This window comes from Podarcis vaucheri (genome assembly GCF_965113315.1).
Source record: "Podarcis vaucheri genome assembly, chromosome: 9".
Classification (NCBI taxonomy): Eukaryota; Metazoa; Chordata; class Lepidosauria; order Squamata; family Lacertidae; genus Podarcis; species Podarcis vaucheri.
The window spans coordinates 79,552,480-79,573,598 of record NC_138767.1 but is presented as its reverse complement, the minus strand read 5'-3'; the positions used below and the strand labels follow the sequence as shown (position 1 = coordinate 79,573,598).

The 21,119-nt window shown below is 42.9% G+C and overlaps 1 protein-coding gene and 2 long non-coding RNA genes across 3 annotated transcripts; 2 read left to right on the top strand and 1 right to left on the bottom strand.

Moving 5' to 3' along the window:
* The first annotated feature begins 3,820 nt into the window (after nt 1-3,820).
* Nucleotides 3,821-12,596, top strand: ZNF518B (zinc finger protein 518B). Its single transcript, XM_082238515.1, is given in 4 exon segments — nt 3,821-4,087; nt 5,431-8,617; nt 10,423-10,438; nt 10,440-12,596. Coding segments are annotated over 3 exon segments (3,168 nt in total). The 5' UTR covers nt 3,821-4,087; nt 5,431-5,507; the 3' UTR covers nt 10,482-12,596.
* Nucleotides 10,121-14,895, bottom strand: LOC309541155. Its single transcript, XR_014223648.1, has 2 exons — nt 13,497-14,895; nt 10,121-12,789 (listed from the first exon to the last, which is right to left on the bottom strand). It is a non-coding gene; the product is annotated as an uncharacterized lncRNA (long non-coding RNA).
* Nucleotides 14,896-16,233: 1,338 nt separating this feature from the next.
* On the top strand, nt 16,234-18,980 carry LOC309540590. Its single transcript, XR_014223373.1, has 2 exons — nt 16,234-17,539; nt 18,682-18,980. It is a non-coding gene; the product is annotated as an uncharacterized lncRNA (long non-coding RNA).
* Nucleotides 18,981-21,119: the final 2,139 nt, after the last annotated feature.

Here is a 21,119-nt window from a genome sequence, read left to right as displayed (position 1 = left end):
TTGCTCCCCTGGGAAGGTGGAAGAAATCTGTGCTCGCTTTCTCTTCCAACGAATGCACGCGAGGCAGGGATTATGGAAAAAAAGCAAACAAATAAAAAACCAACCTTTAAAAGCATGCAAGTCATCAGCACAAGGAAGGTCTCCGTTGCAACTGAGAGCACTGTGAGAGGGGAGGCAATTTGCTGCAACTCTGTTTTGCATGAATTTCTGGGCTCAGAATGTTGCACCGCCCTCAGACCCCCCCCCACTGGTGGCATTAAAAGCGGAGAGCACTGGGCTGGGGCAGCGTCCTGTCATTGTGATCAACAGCACTGTGGATTATGCAGCAATTTTGACTCCAGAGCTGCATAACCCCAGTGCAGTGTCCACAAAGCTGCTGAACCCAAACCATACTCGTCTTTAAAAGGCACTGTTTGTCTTCTGTGTGAGCAATTGTTTCAACCACCACAACATCGAAAATTTCTATATGAAATGTGTGTTTTGGTTCAAGAATTTCCCTCTAGGGAAAATCTGCTTTTCTGTCTCACATGCTGCTCAGGGAATGTTACCTCACTGGGATTATCAAATGTTGCAGCAATCAAGTCATATAGTCACGGTTACTTTTCAGAAATGCCACTGCAGCATCTAGCTGTATATCCATATTTTACATTACTTTGCTTATTTTACCTTCCTTTTGACAGAACGTCATACCAAATAACTGTAGAAATCTTAATGATTGAAGCTCAATCAAAAGACCATCGACTTCAGCCCAAGAGAGGTAAAATGGCTCAATCCTATGCATGCTTACACAGAAGTAAATAGTACTATATTCTGAAGGATTTATTCTCTCATATCAGATTCTTGCTGCTCTGAAGATGTGGCAGCTGGATGGGTGCAACTGGCCCACCTACTGCCAAAGAAAATGCAGGGTGGAGGCCTGAAGAAAGGACCAAGGTAGCTTGGAAGATGTGTGGCTGCCTAGAAACGGGGAGAGTAGCTGGAGTGACATCCTCTCTGTCTTGTCTAAAGAGCATAGCAGGGAGGTAAGGAAGCAGGGATTGCAAAAGCAGCAGAAACACCCTCAGATGAGGAGATGCCAACAGGAGAAGAAAGTCAAAGAAGCTGCAGCAGCAACTCAGCCAGGGGCCTGGAAGATATGGCTTGGTAAGTCCAAATGCACAGAGAACAAACAATCAGACAAACCATTTCCCAGAATATAGAATAAATATAGATATATAGGTTGAGCATAGTTGGAAGCACTCCAACGGCCAAATCCAATGCACCACGTGAGACCTCCAGAGATGTTCTGTCTTCTCTTAGGGCTTAGCCATACCATACCACACCACATCATAAATGTTCAATTGAAGCTGCTTGCATTTCCAGTTAAGTAGTGTCACCAGGGCTGGTCTAAGACATTTTGGCACCTAAGGCGAACCACAAAATGGCACCTCTGCCAAGGAAGAAGAAGTGAGTGAAGATCTACATCAGGAACAAGGGAGGGAATCAGGTCATCCATGCCCAATGGCTGAAGCAGGAATCAAAGGCCATCATGGAGGATGGGGAGACACCTGCTCTGAATCATGGCTACAAGACCCCAGAGGGCAGCCTCTGTCATTTTCTCCCTGTGGGTGGGAAGAGACCAGGAGCCCCTCCTATTGACTGAGAGGTTGTAGAGGTGGGGGTGGGTGGGGAGCAAGCAGATCCAGCCTCCAAGGAGTGAGTGGCAGCAGCAGTGGTGGCAGATGCATTCTTTGGAGGTCGGATCTGCTGCTGCTGTGGATCCTGCCACTTGAAGCAGTCACCTCACAATTGGCATTATAAGAGAACAAGGGAGGCGTTCATGGTGAGTCCCAGTACCTCTTTATCTTGAAAAAATAGTGCTGCATCCCATTCAAACAGCTCCTACCCTGCTGATTTACCCCTGCAAAAATGGATTTCCTTGATAATATGATAAGTTTGGGGAAATTGCTCCACTCAAGACAGCAGGTACATTGCCTTGGTCTCCCCCCCACACACCTTGGAGGTAGATAAAGCATTGATTTCCACTACTCACCTTTCCATGCCCCCTACATCCTTCAAACCCCAGTTCTGTTTCAGCAGTAGATGAGTTCTGCAGCTGTGTTTTGTGCAATACAGGAAAACTGAAAAATAATTATTTCTCCAGATGCCCCTGCTTGATTTCTTATATTGATTTCACTCTACTGATTTCTCCCACAATAATCTACAGCCCTCTAGTCTGTCTGTGGCACTTCTTTTCAGCAAGATCTAGCAAGCACAGTAGTTGCATCTGCCCCATTGGATTTTAATCCCGGGTCCTAGTCCACCTCTTTGTCCAATTCTGAAAAACTGTTTGTACATGTTTCATCTGTTGTATAATGATGTTTACCAATGTAACATAGACTAGTGATTACTTTATTTTCCAAATAAACACACAAAATGCAATTTATAACCGATGGGTAGTAAAGTCCGCCAACAGGTCCTAACAAGTTAAAGAAGGGAGATTTCCAGAGGGGCGCTGAGTATTTCCCCCCCTGAAAAGTGGGTGTTAGGCCTAATAAGTTTGCAGTGGCGGAGGAATGTCCACGCCCCTCCCTGCTCTCCCCCCTGGTAGTGGAGCATGCAGCTTCGCCACTGTAAGTTTGGGAACCTTTGCTGTCAATCATGGCATGACCAAGAAGGTTAGCATTACTTAATATGACAGGAGATCCACATTCTGAGATCCTATCTCAGAAACATATCCTGGAAGGCACTGAGGAGACACCCTGTGCTCCCAATACCTTGTATAAAGACCAGCATATGTAAGCCTAGCTACAGTACTACTAAAACCTAACCCACCTGTCATCATCCCCTGTCTGGCTCTGCAGATTCGGAATGAAATGTCTCAACAGTTGCTTTAAATTACTTTCTTTTGACCCCAAGTGCTCAAAGAAAGGGTCAAACTTTCTCCAATTTCTACTTTTAGATGGGTATTTTTATTTATTTACTTGATGGGGGGCAGCTACCTCCTCTCTGCCCCCCACTGGCTCCGCACATGGGTAGGAGCGTGAAGCCCTGGAGACCCTCTCCCAAAGGAAGCCCCACCGTGTTGCTCCCAAGCAGTGCTTTTTTCTGGGGGGGGGGGGGACGCAGGGGGACGCATGCCCCTAAACATTTGGTGAATCTAAGTTTGGCCTCATTGAGGGGAAGTATTTCAATATGAGTAGGAAAGTGAGAGTACCCCTAAACATGTTTTTAAAGAAAAAAAGCGCTGCTCCTACGTAAGTGGGGGAAAGGCTCCAGGCAGCGCAGGAGATCTCAGCAACGCATCATCATCCTGAGAGCGCCAAGGCTGCAGGCAGGTTGATCCCGGCAAGGGGCAGCTGCAGATTCATGCTTTGCCGGGGGCTGGACTAGATGACCCTCGGGCTCCCTTCCAACGCTCGGATTCCATGAATGGCAGGAGATTCCCGGCGCGCCCCCGCGCCTCGCCAGCCCGCGGGGAGCGAGCAGCTGGAGGCGGGGAGCTGAGGTCAGTTCCTCCGCCGCGCCGCCAGAAGGGACGGAGGCGCCTCTTGGCCGGGCGCTTGGGCGGAGAGCCTCCCTCCAGCCTCGCCGGCCCAGCCGCTTCTCCCGCTGCAGCTCCGCCTCGCCAGGGCTGCCTAACCTCCCTCTTTCTTTCTTTTCTCTCTCTTTCTCTCTCGGCCGGGTTCCTGTCCCCCTCCCTCCCCGCCAGCCCCTTTCTCTCCTCGGAGCCCTCGCCATCCCGTGCGCGCCCGGTCACCAAGCCGGGGAAGCGGATGCTCGGAGCGCGCGCGCGCGCGGCGGAGCTGCCCTCTCCCGGCGGAGCTACGAGCGCCGCGCGCGTCCCTGCGCCATTTCGGAGGAGCGCGGCATCTCGTGTCCTTGGGAGAAGAGCGGAGGAGGAGGAGGAGGAATCTGGGAAGCAGCCGGTCCTCCTGCACCGGAGCTCAAGTCCCCAGAAGTCTGCGCTGGACTGGATCCGCGCCCGCGCCTTTCCATGGTCAGGTCCACGGGGAGGCACAGAGCTGGCGCCAGAGAGGTCCACTCACAGATGCAGACTCTTTATTTGGATGTAAGCCCCGCCGTCCCCGATGAAATTAACTTCCAGGTGAGCATGTATATTTACATAACTTCTTACATAAGGTACCTGGTTTTTTGCCTCTGCAAGATAATTTGCCAACAAGGATGGACTTTGGCAAAGTCGAACATTTGGCACACCCCCCCCCCCCGCGCTTAAATATTTCTTCTTTTCAGGCTCTTTCCTTTTGGTACAGTTGATTTTTCTTTATTTTGTACCCCCTCCGCTTGGGAGGGGGGATGAATTGTCTGCACTTCCCTAGATCTGATGCAGTGCACACATCACATCCAGGGCAAATGATTATTTCATATCTTTCGAATGTGGGGGGAGGTTTTTACACCTATTATTTTCTTGGTGGCTTCATGGCAATATATCTAATTTGGCTTTACATTCAAAATACTTCATTCTTTGGCTTCAGTATTGTGCTCCAATAATATGACAAAACTTTATTTTCTCTCACTATGACCAGATACAATTATCATTTGGTCTTTTCCTCAACTTTTGAAGCTGCCATCTTATGCACTTAAGATCAATTGAACTTGGAAGGATTGTGTAAACATGCGTAGGATGGGCTTCAATAATAAATTTGCACACTTGCACAAGTTTATTTAGTGTTCCTAATTTGAATATGTTACTGCTGAGTGTCAGTTCCCTTTCTGCACAGCACATTCACAGTAATACTAAAACAGGATTTCAGCAGGAATTTTGCAGACCTCTGAATGAGCTGAATTTGAAGACCTTGTCATGTTAACAAAAGACACTTCTGCTTGTGGGGTGGTTGTGTATCAAAGACCTCCCCATCCCAGTCTACACCCTCCTCCGTTTCACCTGCAAACTTGCTTCAGCGAGTTAGGGTGCCTTCCAAAATGCTTTTGGGGGAAACAGGGCAGCCTATAGGGGGGAAATGGGCAACAACCCACCCATAGTTTGCTTGGCAGGACCTCTGGATCCAAGCCACAGCCCCCCCCCCATTTGTATCTTAAACCATGCCAAAGACTTGGAGAAGATTGCAGAAGATATATATGGGCATGTTCATGTATTAAGTGGAGATTCTTATTTCTGCCTGCATCTGTATACAATTTGAAATGGTGCTTTTATATTTATTTATTATTAATTGCTTCAGGATGCTTCATGGGAAGCAATTCATTAAAAAAAAATCCAAACAGGGTTCCCAATCATAAGGAAGAGCCCTATGTTCATTCAGCAGTTTTTAAAGACTGATCCAAGCACGCTTACTTGGAAGGATTTTCCATTGAAACCCATGGGACTTCTTTCCATGCAAAGTGCTTGCGAGTGAGTATTGTTGTTGAATTAAAATGTGAGGAGTTGCATATACTTATTTATAAACTCTTCTTCATATGCTTCCTTTGCAGCAGCTGTGGGATGAACGTCACATGTGAGCGGCTATGACATCTGAAGCAGGTGAATCGGTGCAAGATCAGCTTTTGAAATGCAGCTGAAGAAAACAAGAAAGGTCTTACCAATATTAACTGCCAGCCAAGGGAACAAAGGGCCTAGGTCATTGACCACATTGCCAAAGCAAACAAATGTTGATAAAGCAAATACAATAAAGGCAAATGATGAAAACTGCAATTTTGCATATAAAGAAGCTGAGGGAAGTGAATTGTATCCAATAAGTTGTATTAAGTGTAGATGTGTGCAAGACGTTTTGGCACTACAGTTGCATCAGCAGAAATGCCAAGATATTGAAGATGACTACCAAGTCTGTAGCAAGGGCCCGTTGAGTGTGCTGTCCACTCTCAATTTTCAGATTGCGCCTGCAGTTGCATTGGACACTGAAGCCCAAGAGAAAATGTCCCCCAGTAAACCTCGAAGAGCCTTCAAAGTAAAAAACTTTCAGCCAGACAAATATTATTGTGACAAATGCCGATTTTCTACAAAGGATCTCTTACAACATAAGAAACATGTAGCTCAACATGAAAAGATCAAATTTATTTGTTCCCAGTGCGATTGGGTGTCTTACACCAAAGGGGAATTCCAAAGGCATACAGTGAAACATACTGGGAGATTTCCATATCAGTGCAAATACTGTGACTATGGTGCAGTTAGGCATGATTATATTGTCAAACACACAAAAAGATTACACGCAACTGAGAAGCAAGAAATGATTTCAGTTGCAAAAGTTGATCAAAAACGAAATTGTTCACCAGAGCATAATTTGGAGTGGAAGAAACATGCCCTGGAAGCTTCTCTGCAGTCCACACCTTCAAGTTTATCTCAGATTTGTGGGATTAAAGATGAAATACCTGAAAGTGATTCATCATCAGTTTATGATGAATGTAGTCAAAGTATAGCCTTCATACAAGATAAAAATGTAAATAAACTATCTGATGTCAGAATCCATAAAAATGAAGATGTATTGATGGAAGTTGAAGTTTATTCTCCAAAAAAAGGGCCTATAACCCCTGGAATGCCATTAACAGTGGTTGCACCTGCCAAATTTTGTGTTCCACATAATTGTTTGGCACAAATAGTAGAAATTAAAAGAAATAATGGTACACAGCAGTTGATTCTTAAACTCATTCCTCCGAAAGGAACTACCTCTGAAGCTATGAATTCTAAAAAAGTAGAATCTGGAAACCAGTGTGCAGAACAAGAAGAAAAAACAATAAATAACTGTGTGCCCCCAACTCTTGAGTCCTGTGCTTTAGATAACAAGAATGACAAGAACTCTCTGCATTCTGCCAGTTCCACTACTTTGAACTGCAGCTTGATAAATACCCAGGAGGAAAATGCTATTTGCAAAGAAAACACACAGAGAGAATATGATCTTCTACCACCTTTAGCAGAGTTTTCTTCTGAAAAAACAAATTGCCCAGAACTCTTTCAAAAGGGAAAAGGTTCAGAAAATAAACATACAACTTCCAGTTCAGATTCAGCCATATGCCTAGCAACTCCCTCTTCTGAAGATAAGAACAAGTCCCAAAATGATTTGTTAGCTACTGTCCAGAAAAACAATAGTTTACCGTCTTCCTCGGTATTCGGTAACATGCGCTTCGCTTTAACCAATGCCAAAGAAGAACAATGGAATGAGTTTAGAGTAGCTGCAAAAACACATTTGTTTGATTCCCATTTGTTTCACCCTTTTGAAAGAGCTGCAGTGTCACAGCAGAATAAGTCTCTAGCTTCAGAGGAGTCTGAGAACGTCTTAGGTGTGATAAATGGAATTAATGTGAAAAGAAAGAAAGATAATATGGAATTGGAAGCACACAGTATAAAATATGAAGGTGATTCAGTAGATGGTCCGGTGATCTCATCTGTGTTTTCCCTCAGCTCTGGCGCTGTAAATATCCCGGAAGGCATTAAGTGGGATGATACATTACAGAAGAAAAGGTCCACATCGTTGTTGTGCAGAAAGATTGCTCAGCTGATGTCTGCTGTTGAATCGAATGTGAAATCTCAATTAGCTGCTTCATTAAGACACAGTAACAGCCAAGCCTCTAAGGAGAAAGTGTTATCGCCAGAAAAAAAGAGTGAAAAAACTAGCTCAAATATGATATCTGAACAAGAACTTTTGCCTTCTCCTCGGAGACCAAAGGGCGCCACTTTTTCTAATGAGTGTTCTAATAAGCAAGAACAACCCTTGGAAACACTTAAAGAGACTAAAACTAAAACCAGGGTGATTACAAAAACAAACACTGTTTCTCCGGCTTTCATTCCTCAAGGAACTGTACTGAGAGTGCTAAACTGCAGTAGTTCTGAGGCCCCAACTGAAAAACAAAATGGTGATGAAATGTCACCTTCCCCTTCTCGATATTGCAACAAAATGTTTATCCCAAGGCCAGTTCCTTGCTGTGTTTCTGCCAGACTTGACAAAGGTCCAACTTTGCCAGCTGAGAATGAAGTTAATGAGGCTTCTAGAAATCTCTGTGTGTCACATAGTCACACTTGCCACTCTCTTAGTTCTGTGCCAAGTTATGGCCAACAAAATGGTATGTTGTCATGTCAAAAAGATAGCAGTCCAAGTGGGCTAAGCAAAAGGGCCATGAAAGGTGAAGAGGAGCCCCAGCACAAAGCTAAGCGAGCACATCCTGCAAACACTTTGCCCCAGAAGAGACTCGCAGCTCAAGAGGAACGCTTCCTTAAGGTGGTGCCCACTCTCATGAGATGCCTTAGGCTTGTAGCATTCAAAAGTGATCAGCTAATAAAATGCCCTCATCGTAACCAGCCAGTAGTTGTCTTAAACCACCCTGATGTTGATTCACCAGAAATATTTAATATCATGAAGGTTATCAACAAGTACAAAGGCAATGTCCTGAAAGCAATCTTATCAGAAAGAACTATTAGCTGCCTCAGTGTGAAACGACATTATAAAAGACTGACTTTTCAGACTTTTGATAGATCATCTCAAGTGAAACAACAGAAAAAAGTAAGAATGACACGAAAGAAGGTGCACAAAAATAACTGCAAGGAGGTGGATTTGTCAATAGCGGAAGCATCAAAACAAATGTTTAAATGTTGGTTTTGTAGTAGGGTGTACGCTGAGCAAGAAGAATGGATAAATCATGGGCAGAAACATTTACTGGAAGCCACAAAAGGGTGGGACATCCTTTCATTTTCATTAGAAAGTGAAAAGTGAGAAACACTGATTACAAATTCTAGTGTCTCCTATTTTGCAGAGCAGTCTCGGAACAATTTAGTACAATTCAGCCCAGTAGAATCACGTGTCGGTGCCCGTGTACTGTAACTGTTTGTTCTAGGCCAGCATTTTAGTCATAGAAGAAAGAAAGATGGTTGCTCTAGTATTCTGCTAGTGTTGATGGTAGAAATGTGATCCTGTGTTAATGAAGTGGGACCAGCATAAGTAACCCTGTGAGATTAGAAACTGAACTACAGTCAAGAAGCGTGAGCCAGGGAGGGAGGGCAGGAAAATGTTGGAGCAAAGAGAAGGTTGACTATGTGCGATAAGGAAACTGATCTAGTAGAAAAGAACTGAAAACAAATGCTTTTAGTAAAATGTTGTAGTATTTCACCTCAGGTTGTTGGATGCTGAAAGTTTTTCAGCGTGCATTTAGTCAGCCTTTTCAGAGTCGAGGGCCATTCATTCGCATGCACACAGTCTTCCCCATTCATTCATTCATTCTGGTCAGTCACTGTGAAAACAGAACGCTGGACTAGATGGGGCTTTGGTCTGCTCCAACAGAGCTCTTCTGTATAATTTTCTCACCCCTTTGGCATGCCAGGTGAAATTTAAAGGACCTGTTTTTCTGTGCCATTCCCTCCTGTCATCATTTTTATCTTGACATGCAGATCTTCAAGTCCCTTTGAGCATCAGATCTGATGCTTGGCCAATGTGGAATGTGTGGCATGCTCTGTGGTTAGTTGCCATGAAGCAGGAAACTGAGAGAATAGGTTTTCAGGAATGGCTGGATCAGGTCTGAGGGCAGCTCTCTGTTGCAATTCTGTTACAGTGGTACTGTACCTTGATTCTCGAACTTAATCTGTTCCGGAAGTCTGTTCCAAAACCAAAACATTCCAAAACCAAGGCGTGCTTTACCATAGAAAGTAATGCAAAATGGATTAATCTGTTCCAGGTTTTTGAAAAACTACCCCTAAAATGCTTTTCCATACCGCCCCAATCAGTGCAATATTTTGATCTCTCTCTCTCATGTCAAAGCGCCTGGGCTTCAGAGCACTGCCGGGATGCTTTTCCTCGCTGGCCCAACCAGCGTGATTTCTCTAAAAATGGAAATGCAACACTAAAAACGGAAGCTCAGGACATGTTAAACTTCCAATAAAATAATAATTAAAAAAATTATAATTGGACTCCTTGGCAGGTTTGAATAAACACTCACAAATGTATTATTAATAACACATAGACAGATAAGTTAAGGATCTTTACAGTTTTACAATATGCAGAGAATTATAAGTATGGAAAAACCAGAGAGAGGAGCTGAGGGAAGTCCAGGGGGGTAGGGAAGGGGTTTTTTGGGAGGGGGAGGAAAGAATTAGGGGAATTTTTTTGGATAATATCTTTTATTATTAAAATAGTATGTTGTTATGTTCAATACAATTCTTAAAAAAAAAAACTTCCCCCAAAAATTCGAGAACTGGAACGCTCACTTCTGGGTTTGCGACGTTTGGGTTCTAAGTTGTTCGTGAACTAGGCTGTTTGAGATCCAAGGTACCACTGTATTCTTTTCTGACAGATTACTGCAAGTTTGGGACCACATTGGTGCTATTTGTGAAGCTAAGATGTTTGGTCCCAGTGTGCACTGCTTTACATTGTTCTACATTTGCTGTTTGCGTTGTTCAGAGACATTCTTTTGGAACAGTCCTCTGATCTTAGGGAATCAAGGTCTGCTTATTGGTAACCATTTGCTGGTATCCATTTTGTTCATTAGGAAGGACAGTGACCAGGCAGCATCTATGCAAAAGCTTCAGCCTGTTCAGGGAAATGTAAGTATATAATAATCGCTTTGCCACTATCAATTCAGGTTTCATTTATCTGTTTTCTTTTTTCATCATCTGTTTAAACAGCTCAGGAAAGTGCCTTGTGTGAAGAAGCACTGCAAGAAGACAGTGCTCTTGCACAGCTCTCATTCATTTCCATAGAACTTGAGCAGGAGAACTTCTTACTCTTTTTGGTCTAGTTCGTAAAGCAGTGCAGTTGTGCCAAGGCCTGAATATAGAGGACTTTCTGACAATTAAAGAGATTGGCAATCAAGACTTTGAAATAAAATCCCAATAGAAGAAGGCATTTTTTAAAAAATTGCCTTGTCACAAAAGAAAGTTCAGCCTCAACTCTCGTATTAAGAATGATGAGCACATTTCAACAACCACTCTACTCTACTTGGAAAGAAAGAAAGAAAAAAAGAAGGAAGGAAGGAAGGAAGGAAAGAAAGAAGCTATTACATGTTTGGACTTCAGTCACAACATGAAAAATGGAATATTTGAGGTGGTTGCTATTTTGACATCTTTTCTAATGTATTTAAGTTGGGGTATATTTTTGTGCTTCTGGACTCTAAATATTTTATCTTCTGAAACTTTCACAAAGCACATTTTATGACTGGTCTTTTAAAAATTAAACTCTTTGTAATACAGTGTTAAAACTGAATGTCTGGTTCAATCACAGTATCTGTTGATCAATTCAGTAGAAGTTCTTTACCAGACTCTTCTCTTCCCCTCTTCCCTTTCAGTTATGGCTGAAACGGGTCAATTCCCATTTCTGCCTTTCACACCACTGCAAGTACTTGAAAAGTTGTAAGAATCTGATGTATTTCAGTGACTGAAAAGGATGGCAAGAACTAAAGTTTTGCCTGTTTTGCTTGGTCAGTTAGCAGCTAAGGCTGTAATAGTGCAATGGGTCCTGAATGTGGTTAAACCTGCCTGCACCCACCTCTAACCTCTTTCAGTGCCTGATTTCATGGTTGATATTCTCTGGTTTCATAGCAACCTTGGATATGCAGATTGGCAAAGCCCTTTTTGGCTGTCACTTGCTTATTTCCTCCTTTATTCCTTTAAAAAGTCTTGCCTGCCTTAGTCTGGGGCAGCAGAGCCTCAGTTCTGAGATCTGAATTTCAAGGTTCATGAGCAACTTGCATGAAATTTAACCTCATCTGTGTTAGTACCTCACAGGCTAGCAATTGCTTCTTTTTTTTATTCCAGGTTGTTTCAACAGTCCTATAACCTTTTAATTAGAACAAGATGAACAAAACTTCATCTTTACATGTGTGATACTGGCTGGAACAACTAGGGCATTCATATTCCACGGTACTACCATGCATGTTTGTTCAGAACCAAGTCATGTTATTTGGTGGTCTTTGTTCCCAGAAAAGTGCATAAGATTGCAACCTAAGGGGCAGAACAGACGAGAAACCGCTCTTGCCATTAGGAAAAATATGGATGGCTTTTAAAAAGTGAAACTGTCCATTGTGTGAATATTGTCTTGTCTGATTTGGCATCAGGAAGAAATATTCTTTGGAATGGACTGGCGCAGCAAAAATGGAGGGTTTGAAACCTGTACAGCTTTATAAGCACATTAGATATGGCATAAATATTGTAAAGGTAAAGGACCCCTGGACAGTTAAGTCCAGTCAAATTTGACTATGGGGTGCAGTACTTATCTCCACTTTCAGGCCGAGGGACAGCTTTCCAGGTCATGTGGCCAGCATGACTAAACTGCTTCTGGTGCAACAGGACACCATGTGGAAACCAGAGTGCACGGAAATGCCGTTTACCTTCCCGCTGCAGTAGTACCTATTTATCTATTTTGTGCTGGTATGCTTTCAAATTCCTAGTTTGACAGAAGCTGGGACAGAGCAACAGGAGCTCACCCTGTCGTGTGGATTTGAACTGCCCACCTTACGATAAGCAAGCCCAAGATGCTCGGTGGTTTAGACCATAACACCACCTGCGTCCCTAGGAAATATTGTAATGTTTTGTCTCCAGAGGATCCTGTAAACAGAACACTTTGTACAGTATAGCCATATGATTAGTTCCTCTAAATTGTATATTGTTGATAATATAGACACTGTTTTATTTTAAAAGGCTAACTTTTAGTAAATTGCTAATTGTATTGCAAGTTTCATGGTAATTCCTTTTCCAGTGTACTCCAAATGCTGCTTTTTGAAAAGAACCAATGTTCCATTAAGTCTCGTTTATCCAGATGTGGTTGGGCAGGTGGTAGAAGGCACTGGAATCTTAGTTGCAGCATCTGCGGGATGCCATAAGCCTTAGAGATGGATGAACAACTCTCATGAGGAAGTGAACTTTCCAGGGTGAATATGTTTCTCCTAACAACTCTCAGCACCCTTAGCAAACTACAGTTCCCAGGGTTCTTTGTTAGAAACCATGACTGTTCAGTGATGCTGCTTTAGTGCAGACAGAACCACAGTTGCTGGAGAAGATGAGCAGGAATGTACTAACATGCTCATGTACTGCTCATGGGCTTCCCTGTGATATATGGTTGGCCACAATGGAAACAGAAATGTTTTCTGTCTGAATCAGCAAGGCTCTCCTTATGCGTTATTGCGGGGAAGGGCTCCCTAGACATGTAGAAAGCTAACATATTCAACCTAGTATGTTTGAAAGAAATCTATTTCTTGTTATCGCCATTCACTTGAAAAATGGGTTAGTATTTTGAATTTGGATGTGCAGTGAATGAGTGCAGTGTTGGTTCTGCAGATAACTGGCCAAGCCCACAGTATGCATTTGATTCTTACACCCTGGTCATAGGAGATTTTCTAAGCTGGAATTGAGTGCCCAGCAACCTTTGCAGATAAAGCTACACTGGCCCATTACAGCCAATGGCAGGGGCGGCTCATCCCATTTCACAGCCTGAAGCAAAATGCGAAGGTGCCCCGCTGCCACCATTCCATCCCTGCAGAAGCATCACTTACCGGGATCATGTGGCAGCCACTTCTTCCAGCAAGATTTCACTGCGGGATTCCACCACTTCATGGGTCGGGGGGCTGACCCCAGCAAATGTTACGTTGCCACTTTAACTGAGCCTCTGCCTGGCTATGCCTTGCTTCTCTTCCCGCTCAACAGTTAAAGGACTCCCATCCAATGAACTGGAGCTAGTTCTGTGTCAAGTTATTCACAGGGAGAGTGTCTGGGACTGGGCAAAGGAGGAATGGTGGAGACCGTCTCCCCATCCTGACCTTTCCAGGGAGGAGGAAGAGGACGACAATATAGATTAATAGCAGGGGTTTGAGAGAGGTAGCAGCTCAGAGGCAGGTGAGGGGGAAAGTTGGGAAATAATTGGAGAGCCAGAACAACAGCTGGCTGACACGGTGTCTTTAGAAAGCATTCCAGACCCTCCATCTCCCAGAACCTGGTGAGCCTTAAAGGTAGGAGAGCAAAGAGCTGACAGACAGAGGGCACGTAGCAGCAACCGTAGAGGAGACGAATGAGGAAGTGGGAGAGGTAGGTGTGTGTGTGTGTGTGGAGATTCACTCGGGACAACGCCATTATCCAAGAGGCTGGGTTCTATAGCCTCTCTCTGTAAAGACTGAAATAAAACAGGACGGTAAGAAACTTTTATACTTATACTTTCCTGAGCAACCAGCCAGGAGCCGCTGACAACATCCTGACGGAGAGGAGCTCTGCTAGAAATGCTTCCACTAGGCCTAGTCAGATTATGGCTGTGTTTCTCTTGCCATGCCTTACACAGTGTAATCTGGAGCTCTACTTGTGCAAAAGATGTTCCCTTGGTTTCTTGGGAGTCTTCTGCTTTGCCTTGTCAATATCTGCTTTTCTATTAAACTTTGCTGCATGTGGGGTTCTTCCGTTACCCCTTCCTCTGCTGGAAAAACAGCAGCAACAGTGCAAACCCATACAGTACATGGGTGGGGACCTAAGCAGTGCATGAAGAATATTGCTGGTTGTGATGTCCGTGTCTGCTCTGTGTGATGGGTGGAGGGAAAAGCACAGCTGCTTCTGCATTGCATACATGCATAGACCACCCTGAAAAGTGCCAGTTGCACTTGGTTTTTTGTATTTGCCTGTGTCGGCCCTAATCCACTGAAGGGTTCATCCGTCATCCACTTTTGATATATTTTGATATTCTGAGGCGCCTGCTGTCAGAAGCACTAGAGTCAGTTCTCTTTCCATATCTTGTTTGACTTGGATGCTACTTTGAGGAAGCAAAGACTGCAATATGATTGTCAGAATTGGGCTGTGCTTCTGGGACTAGGCACTGGTGAGTCCTGGCTGTGTCTGCCACATCTTAAAAGATTACAAAAAAGAGAGCACCTACTATAGTGCATTGTGGGTAGCAGGCAGTTTCAGTGATTCTTCTCCAAGGCACCGGAGTTTGGCATTTACTAATAAAAATGAATACATAGTAATAGTAAATTTGATTTAGGGCACAAAGAGGCAGAGATCACCACTATAGAAGAGAGTGTCCCTCCAATCTCCAAAGCAGACAGGTTGCTATAGCCTCCCCTGTCTGCCAAAGAAGATGCAATCTGAGGCCTTAAGAGAGAATATTATGAAAATGATATACAGGTGGTACATGACACCAGTCAAGCTTGCAAAAATCTATCATTTGCCCGATAATAAATGTTGGAAATGTAAAGAAACTGAAGGCACATTCTTTCACCTTTGGTGGATGTGCCCAAGGATTAAGGCGTTCTGGGAAATGATCTATAATGAACTGAAAAAGGTATTTAAGTATACCTTTCTGAAGAAACCAGAGGCCTTTCTCCTGGGCATAGTCGGCCAATTGGTGCCAAAGAAGGACAGAACTTTTTTTATGTATGCAACAACAGCAGCAAGAATATTGATTGCAAAGTATTGGAAGACACAAGATTTACCCACACTGGAAGAATGGCAGATGAAGGTGATGGACTACATGGAACTGGCAGAAATGACTGGCAGAACTCGAGACCAGGGAGAAGAGTCGGTGGAAGAAGATTGGAAGAAATTTAAAGACTATTTACAGAAATATTGCAAAATTAATGAATGCTAGAATGATGTCAGAATGAAGTTAAGTGGTTTTAGCAGTACGTACTGTTACTAAAGGTAAAAGGTAAAGGTACCCCTGCCCATACGGGCCAGTCTTGACAGACTCTGGGGTTGTGCGCCCATCTCACTCAAGAGGCCGGGGGCCAGCGCTGTCCGGAGACACTTCCGGGTCACGTGGCCAGCGTGACGAAGCTGCTCTGGCGAGCCAGAGCCGCACACGGAAACGGCGTTTAGCTTCCCGCTAGTAAGCGGTCCCTATTTATCTACTTGCACCCGAGGGTGCTTTCGAACTGCTAGGTTGGCAGGCGCTGGGACCGAGCAGCGGGAGCGCACCCCGCCGCGGGGATTCGAACCGCCGACCTTTCGATCGGCAAGCCCTAGGCGCTGAGGCTTTTACCCACAGCGCCACCCGCGTCCCACTGTTACTAAGGAGTATGTAAAAATTGTTTGTTAACAGGTGAGAATCCAAAGTTACAATATATTAAGTTAAAGGATTAGGATAAAAACAAAGAGGGAAAGGATTTGCTGAATTAACTAACTGAACTGGAATACAAAAAAGGGAGGTGTGAGGAGGTCAGGGAAACAAGTAAATGAAAGACAAGACATGTAAAGTTTGATTTATTTTTAAATGTTTTTATTTTTCTGTATTTTGTACTTTTTCTTTTCCTTTCTTTCCCCCCCTGTTTCTTATTTTTGTAACCTTTTTTGAAACTTTAATAAATATCATTTAAAAAAGAAGAAGAAGATGCAATCTGAGGAAGAAGGTGAGTGTTGACCTTGTAGAAGTTCTTGGTTTTGGGGACTGGGGGTGAGTGGGGACTCAAGCATTCCCAGGCATATCTGATGATTTTGTGTGCACCCAGATGTCATATAACTCTATAGGAGGGTGGAGAGCAGGGTTTCAGTGTCAGCTACAACATCTGCTTAGAGCAGTTTCCCAATCCAAATGCCAGGTATGTGCTAGAAGGAACTGTACACTTCTCCCCTGTCCTGGCCAGTGGTTCTCTTATGTCCTGCCGGGTTATGGGTCATAACTTGCTCCCAGGAACAGGAGGAATTCAGACCTGTTTCTGGGAGCATTTTCCTTGATGTGAACATTGCAGGTTTTATATTTGATACACAAGCCACAGTTTTGTAATTCTACTGTTAAGGAAGAGTCATTGTATGCTGCAAACTACAATATGTTTTGTTCGGGTTTACTGTCTGTGTTTAGCTAAAACAGGGTCCTCTAAGTGGGATAGTGCACTCGCTGGCCCCAGTTTGGCTTGGGGTGGATGTGAGGCCTGGGCAAATAAAAGGGTATTTTCATCGCACTTGAAGACATTGCAGATGGTGCCAGGCAGGCAGACCTGTACAGATCGGATACCACAATGCAGAGGCATTTTTTCTGGTTACCACCCATATTCCCACCTCAGAAGGTGGGATGATTTGCAGAAGAGCCTCTAACCCAGGGGTCAGAAACTTTTTTCAGCCGTGGGCCGGTCCACCATCCCTCAGACCTTGTGGGGGGCTGGACTATATTTTGAAAAAAAAAATATGAACGAATTTCTATGCCCCCCAAATAACCCAGAGATGCATCTTAAATAAAAGGACACATTCTACTCATGTAAAAACACGCTGATTCCCAGACCGTCTGTGGGCCGGATTGAGAAGGCGATTGGGCTGCATCCGGCCCCCGGGCCTTAGGTTGCCGACCCCTGCTCTAACCTATGTAATAATTGGGCAGCTCTGCAGGCCAACCTGCAGAACTGAATGGAAAGAAAAGGGAAAGAGTGGGTGTCTGGAGGCGCAATTGTAAGTAAGCACAATTTGTTGCCTGTTTACATTGCATAGAAGTTAGACTGATGCCTTAACTTGCTGTTTCCAAGCTGTACCATGCCTGCATGAATTTCTAAGTGGTTTAACTCTTCTCTCAAATGGAAGACTAGGATAACAACCCCAGTTGCTTACAAAAACGGATGCTTTTTGCCATTGGAACAGCAGTTAAGTCTTGCATGATGCCAACGCCATGATCAGCCACCCACTGTTCCCTGTCACTAACATAAAAAGGTACTTTAAGGAAAAGCAAAAATGCCATTGTTGAGAAGATGATCTAGTGCCTCCCTATTAGATGAAAAAGTATTTGAGGATGGTGAAAGGGCTGTGTCATAATCTTCCTGTTGGATCTCTTCCTGTCGAGTCTATCACAGTCTTGCTGTGCGTACAGAAAATGAATTTCATTATGTTTTATCTCTGTTTGCTTCTGTCCGTTTATTATTTTTCTCACCCGTGATGTGTCCAGAATCTTAAAGAAGTCTGCTACCAAAACCTAGCAGTCATTTCTCAGGATTTTAAGTTATTAACAATAGAAAATTAATTTGTGGAAAGTTTTACATTTCAGGCAGTTGGAGATTGAGCGAAGGAGGATAGTTCTACGGGCAAACCACACCTTTAAAGGGTCTTTTAAACTGGCACCTTTTTCTTTAGAATGAAAAGTACCATAGCTCCTGGCCTCTGATCTGGAACAGGCTTCTGCTCTGCATTGAGGCTCCAAACTGTGTTTCTTCTGCACATTCGCTCCCTCTCAACACTTGCTCCTGAAAGTGCTGTTTCTGAAAAACAGATCCAGATAACCAGCGTCATTCTGTTACGAGTGTGTACTTGGACTCCCATGTGCACAGCCAGTGTGTTCATATACATATTGCTGAGAGGTTTCCATTCTTTTGCTGGAGTTATGGCGTGTGCTTCTTATGGAGGTGTTAACCCTTAACGTTATGCCCACAAGAAACTCTCACACAAAGAAATAAAGAAAGGTTGGCTTATTATATTAAAAAGGAGTGACAGAATATATTAAAATGCTGCTTTAGGCAGCAGTTACAGTAGTAGCAGGTAGCAAATTTACAATACATACACACCTTAGTTAAAGAGTTTTCCCTAATTATTCTAAAAGACCTACAGAAACGTGGACATAAAATAGAAGTTGAGAGAAGGGTGGTTTATGTGTTTGACATGAGCATGTCACATGGTGTGTGCACGTTGCCACAGAATATTGAGGGGGCCTGGCTCCCTCCTTGAAATTTTTTTTTTTTGGGGGGGGAGGCTCCTTGCCCCATATGGTGCCCCTATTTGCAACTGCCTGGTGGTTCAAACAATCTTTGGGTTACTTATTATTATTATTATTAAAGGAGTTGAATCTCCACTACTTCCTTTAGGGTCCTTAGGCTACCTACTCTCACAAAAAGGAATGAACTGGTGTCATTGGGATCCAGCAAGTCTGCTTTATGTTACGAGCGCCACTGGGGATAGGCCAAAAAACACTTGGTGAGCCAAGCTGGAGGAGTCTCTCTGCCGCTCAGGAACTCATCCCCTTGGGCCAGTGACCAGCCACTTGCGGCTCTGCCAGCACTTCAAGAAAGTGACAAAACTTTGTCTCTTTAAATGGAGGGAAACCACAGCTGCCTTGTGGCTTGAAATTAAGTCATCTGCCACAGAAAATAAATAAATAAACAAACAATTATTGCTGGTCTTGTGCGATTCTTTCATCACCATCTTATTTGTATGCCACCTTTCCCTAGTTAAAACCAGGGTGTTTTTTCCCCATCTGGAACTCACCAGAACTCAGTTCGGCACCTCTCAAGTGGGTGCCATTGCCATTCTGAGAGAACATGATGAGTTCTGGCACCTCTTCTTCTAGAAAAATAGCATTGGTCAAGGTGGCTTACAATGTGAGAAGATTTACATAATTGCAAAAGTAGTCATAAGCTATAAATAAAACACATCAAAAAAGTGTGCAACAAATTTCCCCATAAATTGTAATACAATCTAAAAATAGACAAGAAATTAATATCAATAATGACAACAAACCTCTCCCCCTATCAAAACCACCTAAAGAATATTCCAGCCCAAGAGTCAGCTTTTGTAGCTGGAGTCAGTCTGGCCCCGTCCCCCCAGGCCAGGTAGATAAAGGTTTGCATGGCAGAGAGCAGGGCTTCCAGAACTTTCAATCTCTTGGCCAAAATATCTGCAAAAATTTTGTAATCCACATTAAGTAACAATATAGGGCAGTAGTTCTTCAACTGAGTCTTTTCAGTCTCTATTTTCGGTATAAGTGTAATATACGCATCTTTCCACGACTCTGGTGCCCTTTTCCCTTCCAGTATTTCATTGCAGACTTCCTTCAAAGGTTGCAGTAACCACTCTTTCAGAGATCTATAGTATCTAGAAGTCAGCCCATCCAGTCCTGGAGATTTGCCCAATTGCATGTTTTGAATGACACCTTCTACTTCCTGTTCAGATATTTTGTAGTTCAGCATTAATTTACTTTCTTGGGAATTTTTTTGTAATCCATATGTCTTTAAAAATTGGTCTATGTCCGTTTCTTTCTGTGGCCCTTGTGTATATAATTTTTTAAAGTACCTCTGGAAACAGTTTCTAATCTCAATTGGGTTGTGTATACTCTTCCCTTCCACTTCTAAGTTTGTAATAGTGTTTAATTTTTGTCTCTTTTTCATTTGCCAGGCCAGCAGTTTCCCACATTTGTTGGGTGATTCAAATGTTTTTTGTCTCATTTGTTTAATTTTCCATTCTATTTCCTGATTCATCATTTCCATATATTGTACTTGATATAATTTTATTTCTCTCAAAATCTCCTGGGACTTTGGTTCATTCTTTCTAATGCTTTATTTATACTTTCTTTTGATGTTTCGGTTGTAATGATCACATCGTCTGCAAATGCTCTTACTTTATAACACTGTGTCCCAAGACATATGCCCTTTATTTTTTCATCCTTCCTCAAAGCTATTAATAGAGTTTCTAATATTGTTATAAATAGGAGTGGGGATAAAGGACATCCCTGTCGCGTCCCTCTCTCGATGTTGAATTCTTCTGTAATTTCATTGTTTAGGATTAATTTAGCTGTTTGTTTTTTGTAGATTGCTTGAATTCCATTCATAATTTTTTTACCTAAATTTAAGCTTTCATATGTTTTGATCATAAATTTCCAAGAGACACTGTCAAATGCCTTTTCAGCGTCTACTAAAAGCATTGAAATTTCTTTACTTGGATTCATTCCAGCCTATTCTATTAAGTCTATAATTATTCTAGTGTTGTCCTTTATTTGTCTGGCTGGTAAAAATCCTGCCTGATCTTTTTTAATTATCCTTTTTAGCAGAATAAAAAAATTCCTTCCAGTAGCACCTTAAAGACCAACTAAGTTAGTTCTTGGTATGAGCTTTCGTGTGCATGCACACTTCTTCAGATACAGAGGGTTTTTTTTAGCAGAGTTTTCATTCTATTTGCAAGGACTCCAGTAAATATTTTGTAGTCTATATTCAATAAAGATATTGGCCTGTAGTTTTTTATAAGTCTCAAATCTGTACCTTGCTTTGGGATAAGGGTTATTAATGCTTCTTGCCACGAGTTAGGTATTTTTCCTTTATCTAAAATTTCATTCATAATTATTTGCAGTTTGGGTGTTATTATTTCCTCTAATTTTTTATAATATGTTACTGAGATTCCGTCTGGTCCAGGCGATTTCCCCTCCTTCATATTTTTAATCACCTTTTTAATCTCTTCAAGTTCAGTATTTGAATTTAATATTGCATATTCTTCTTCTTCTATATCTGGTAGTCTACTTTCTGATAGGTATTTT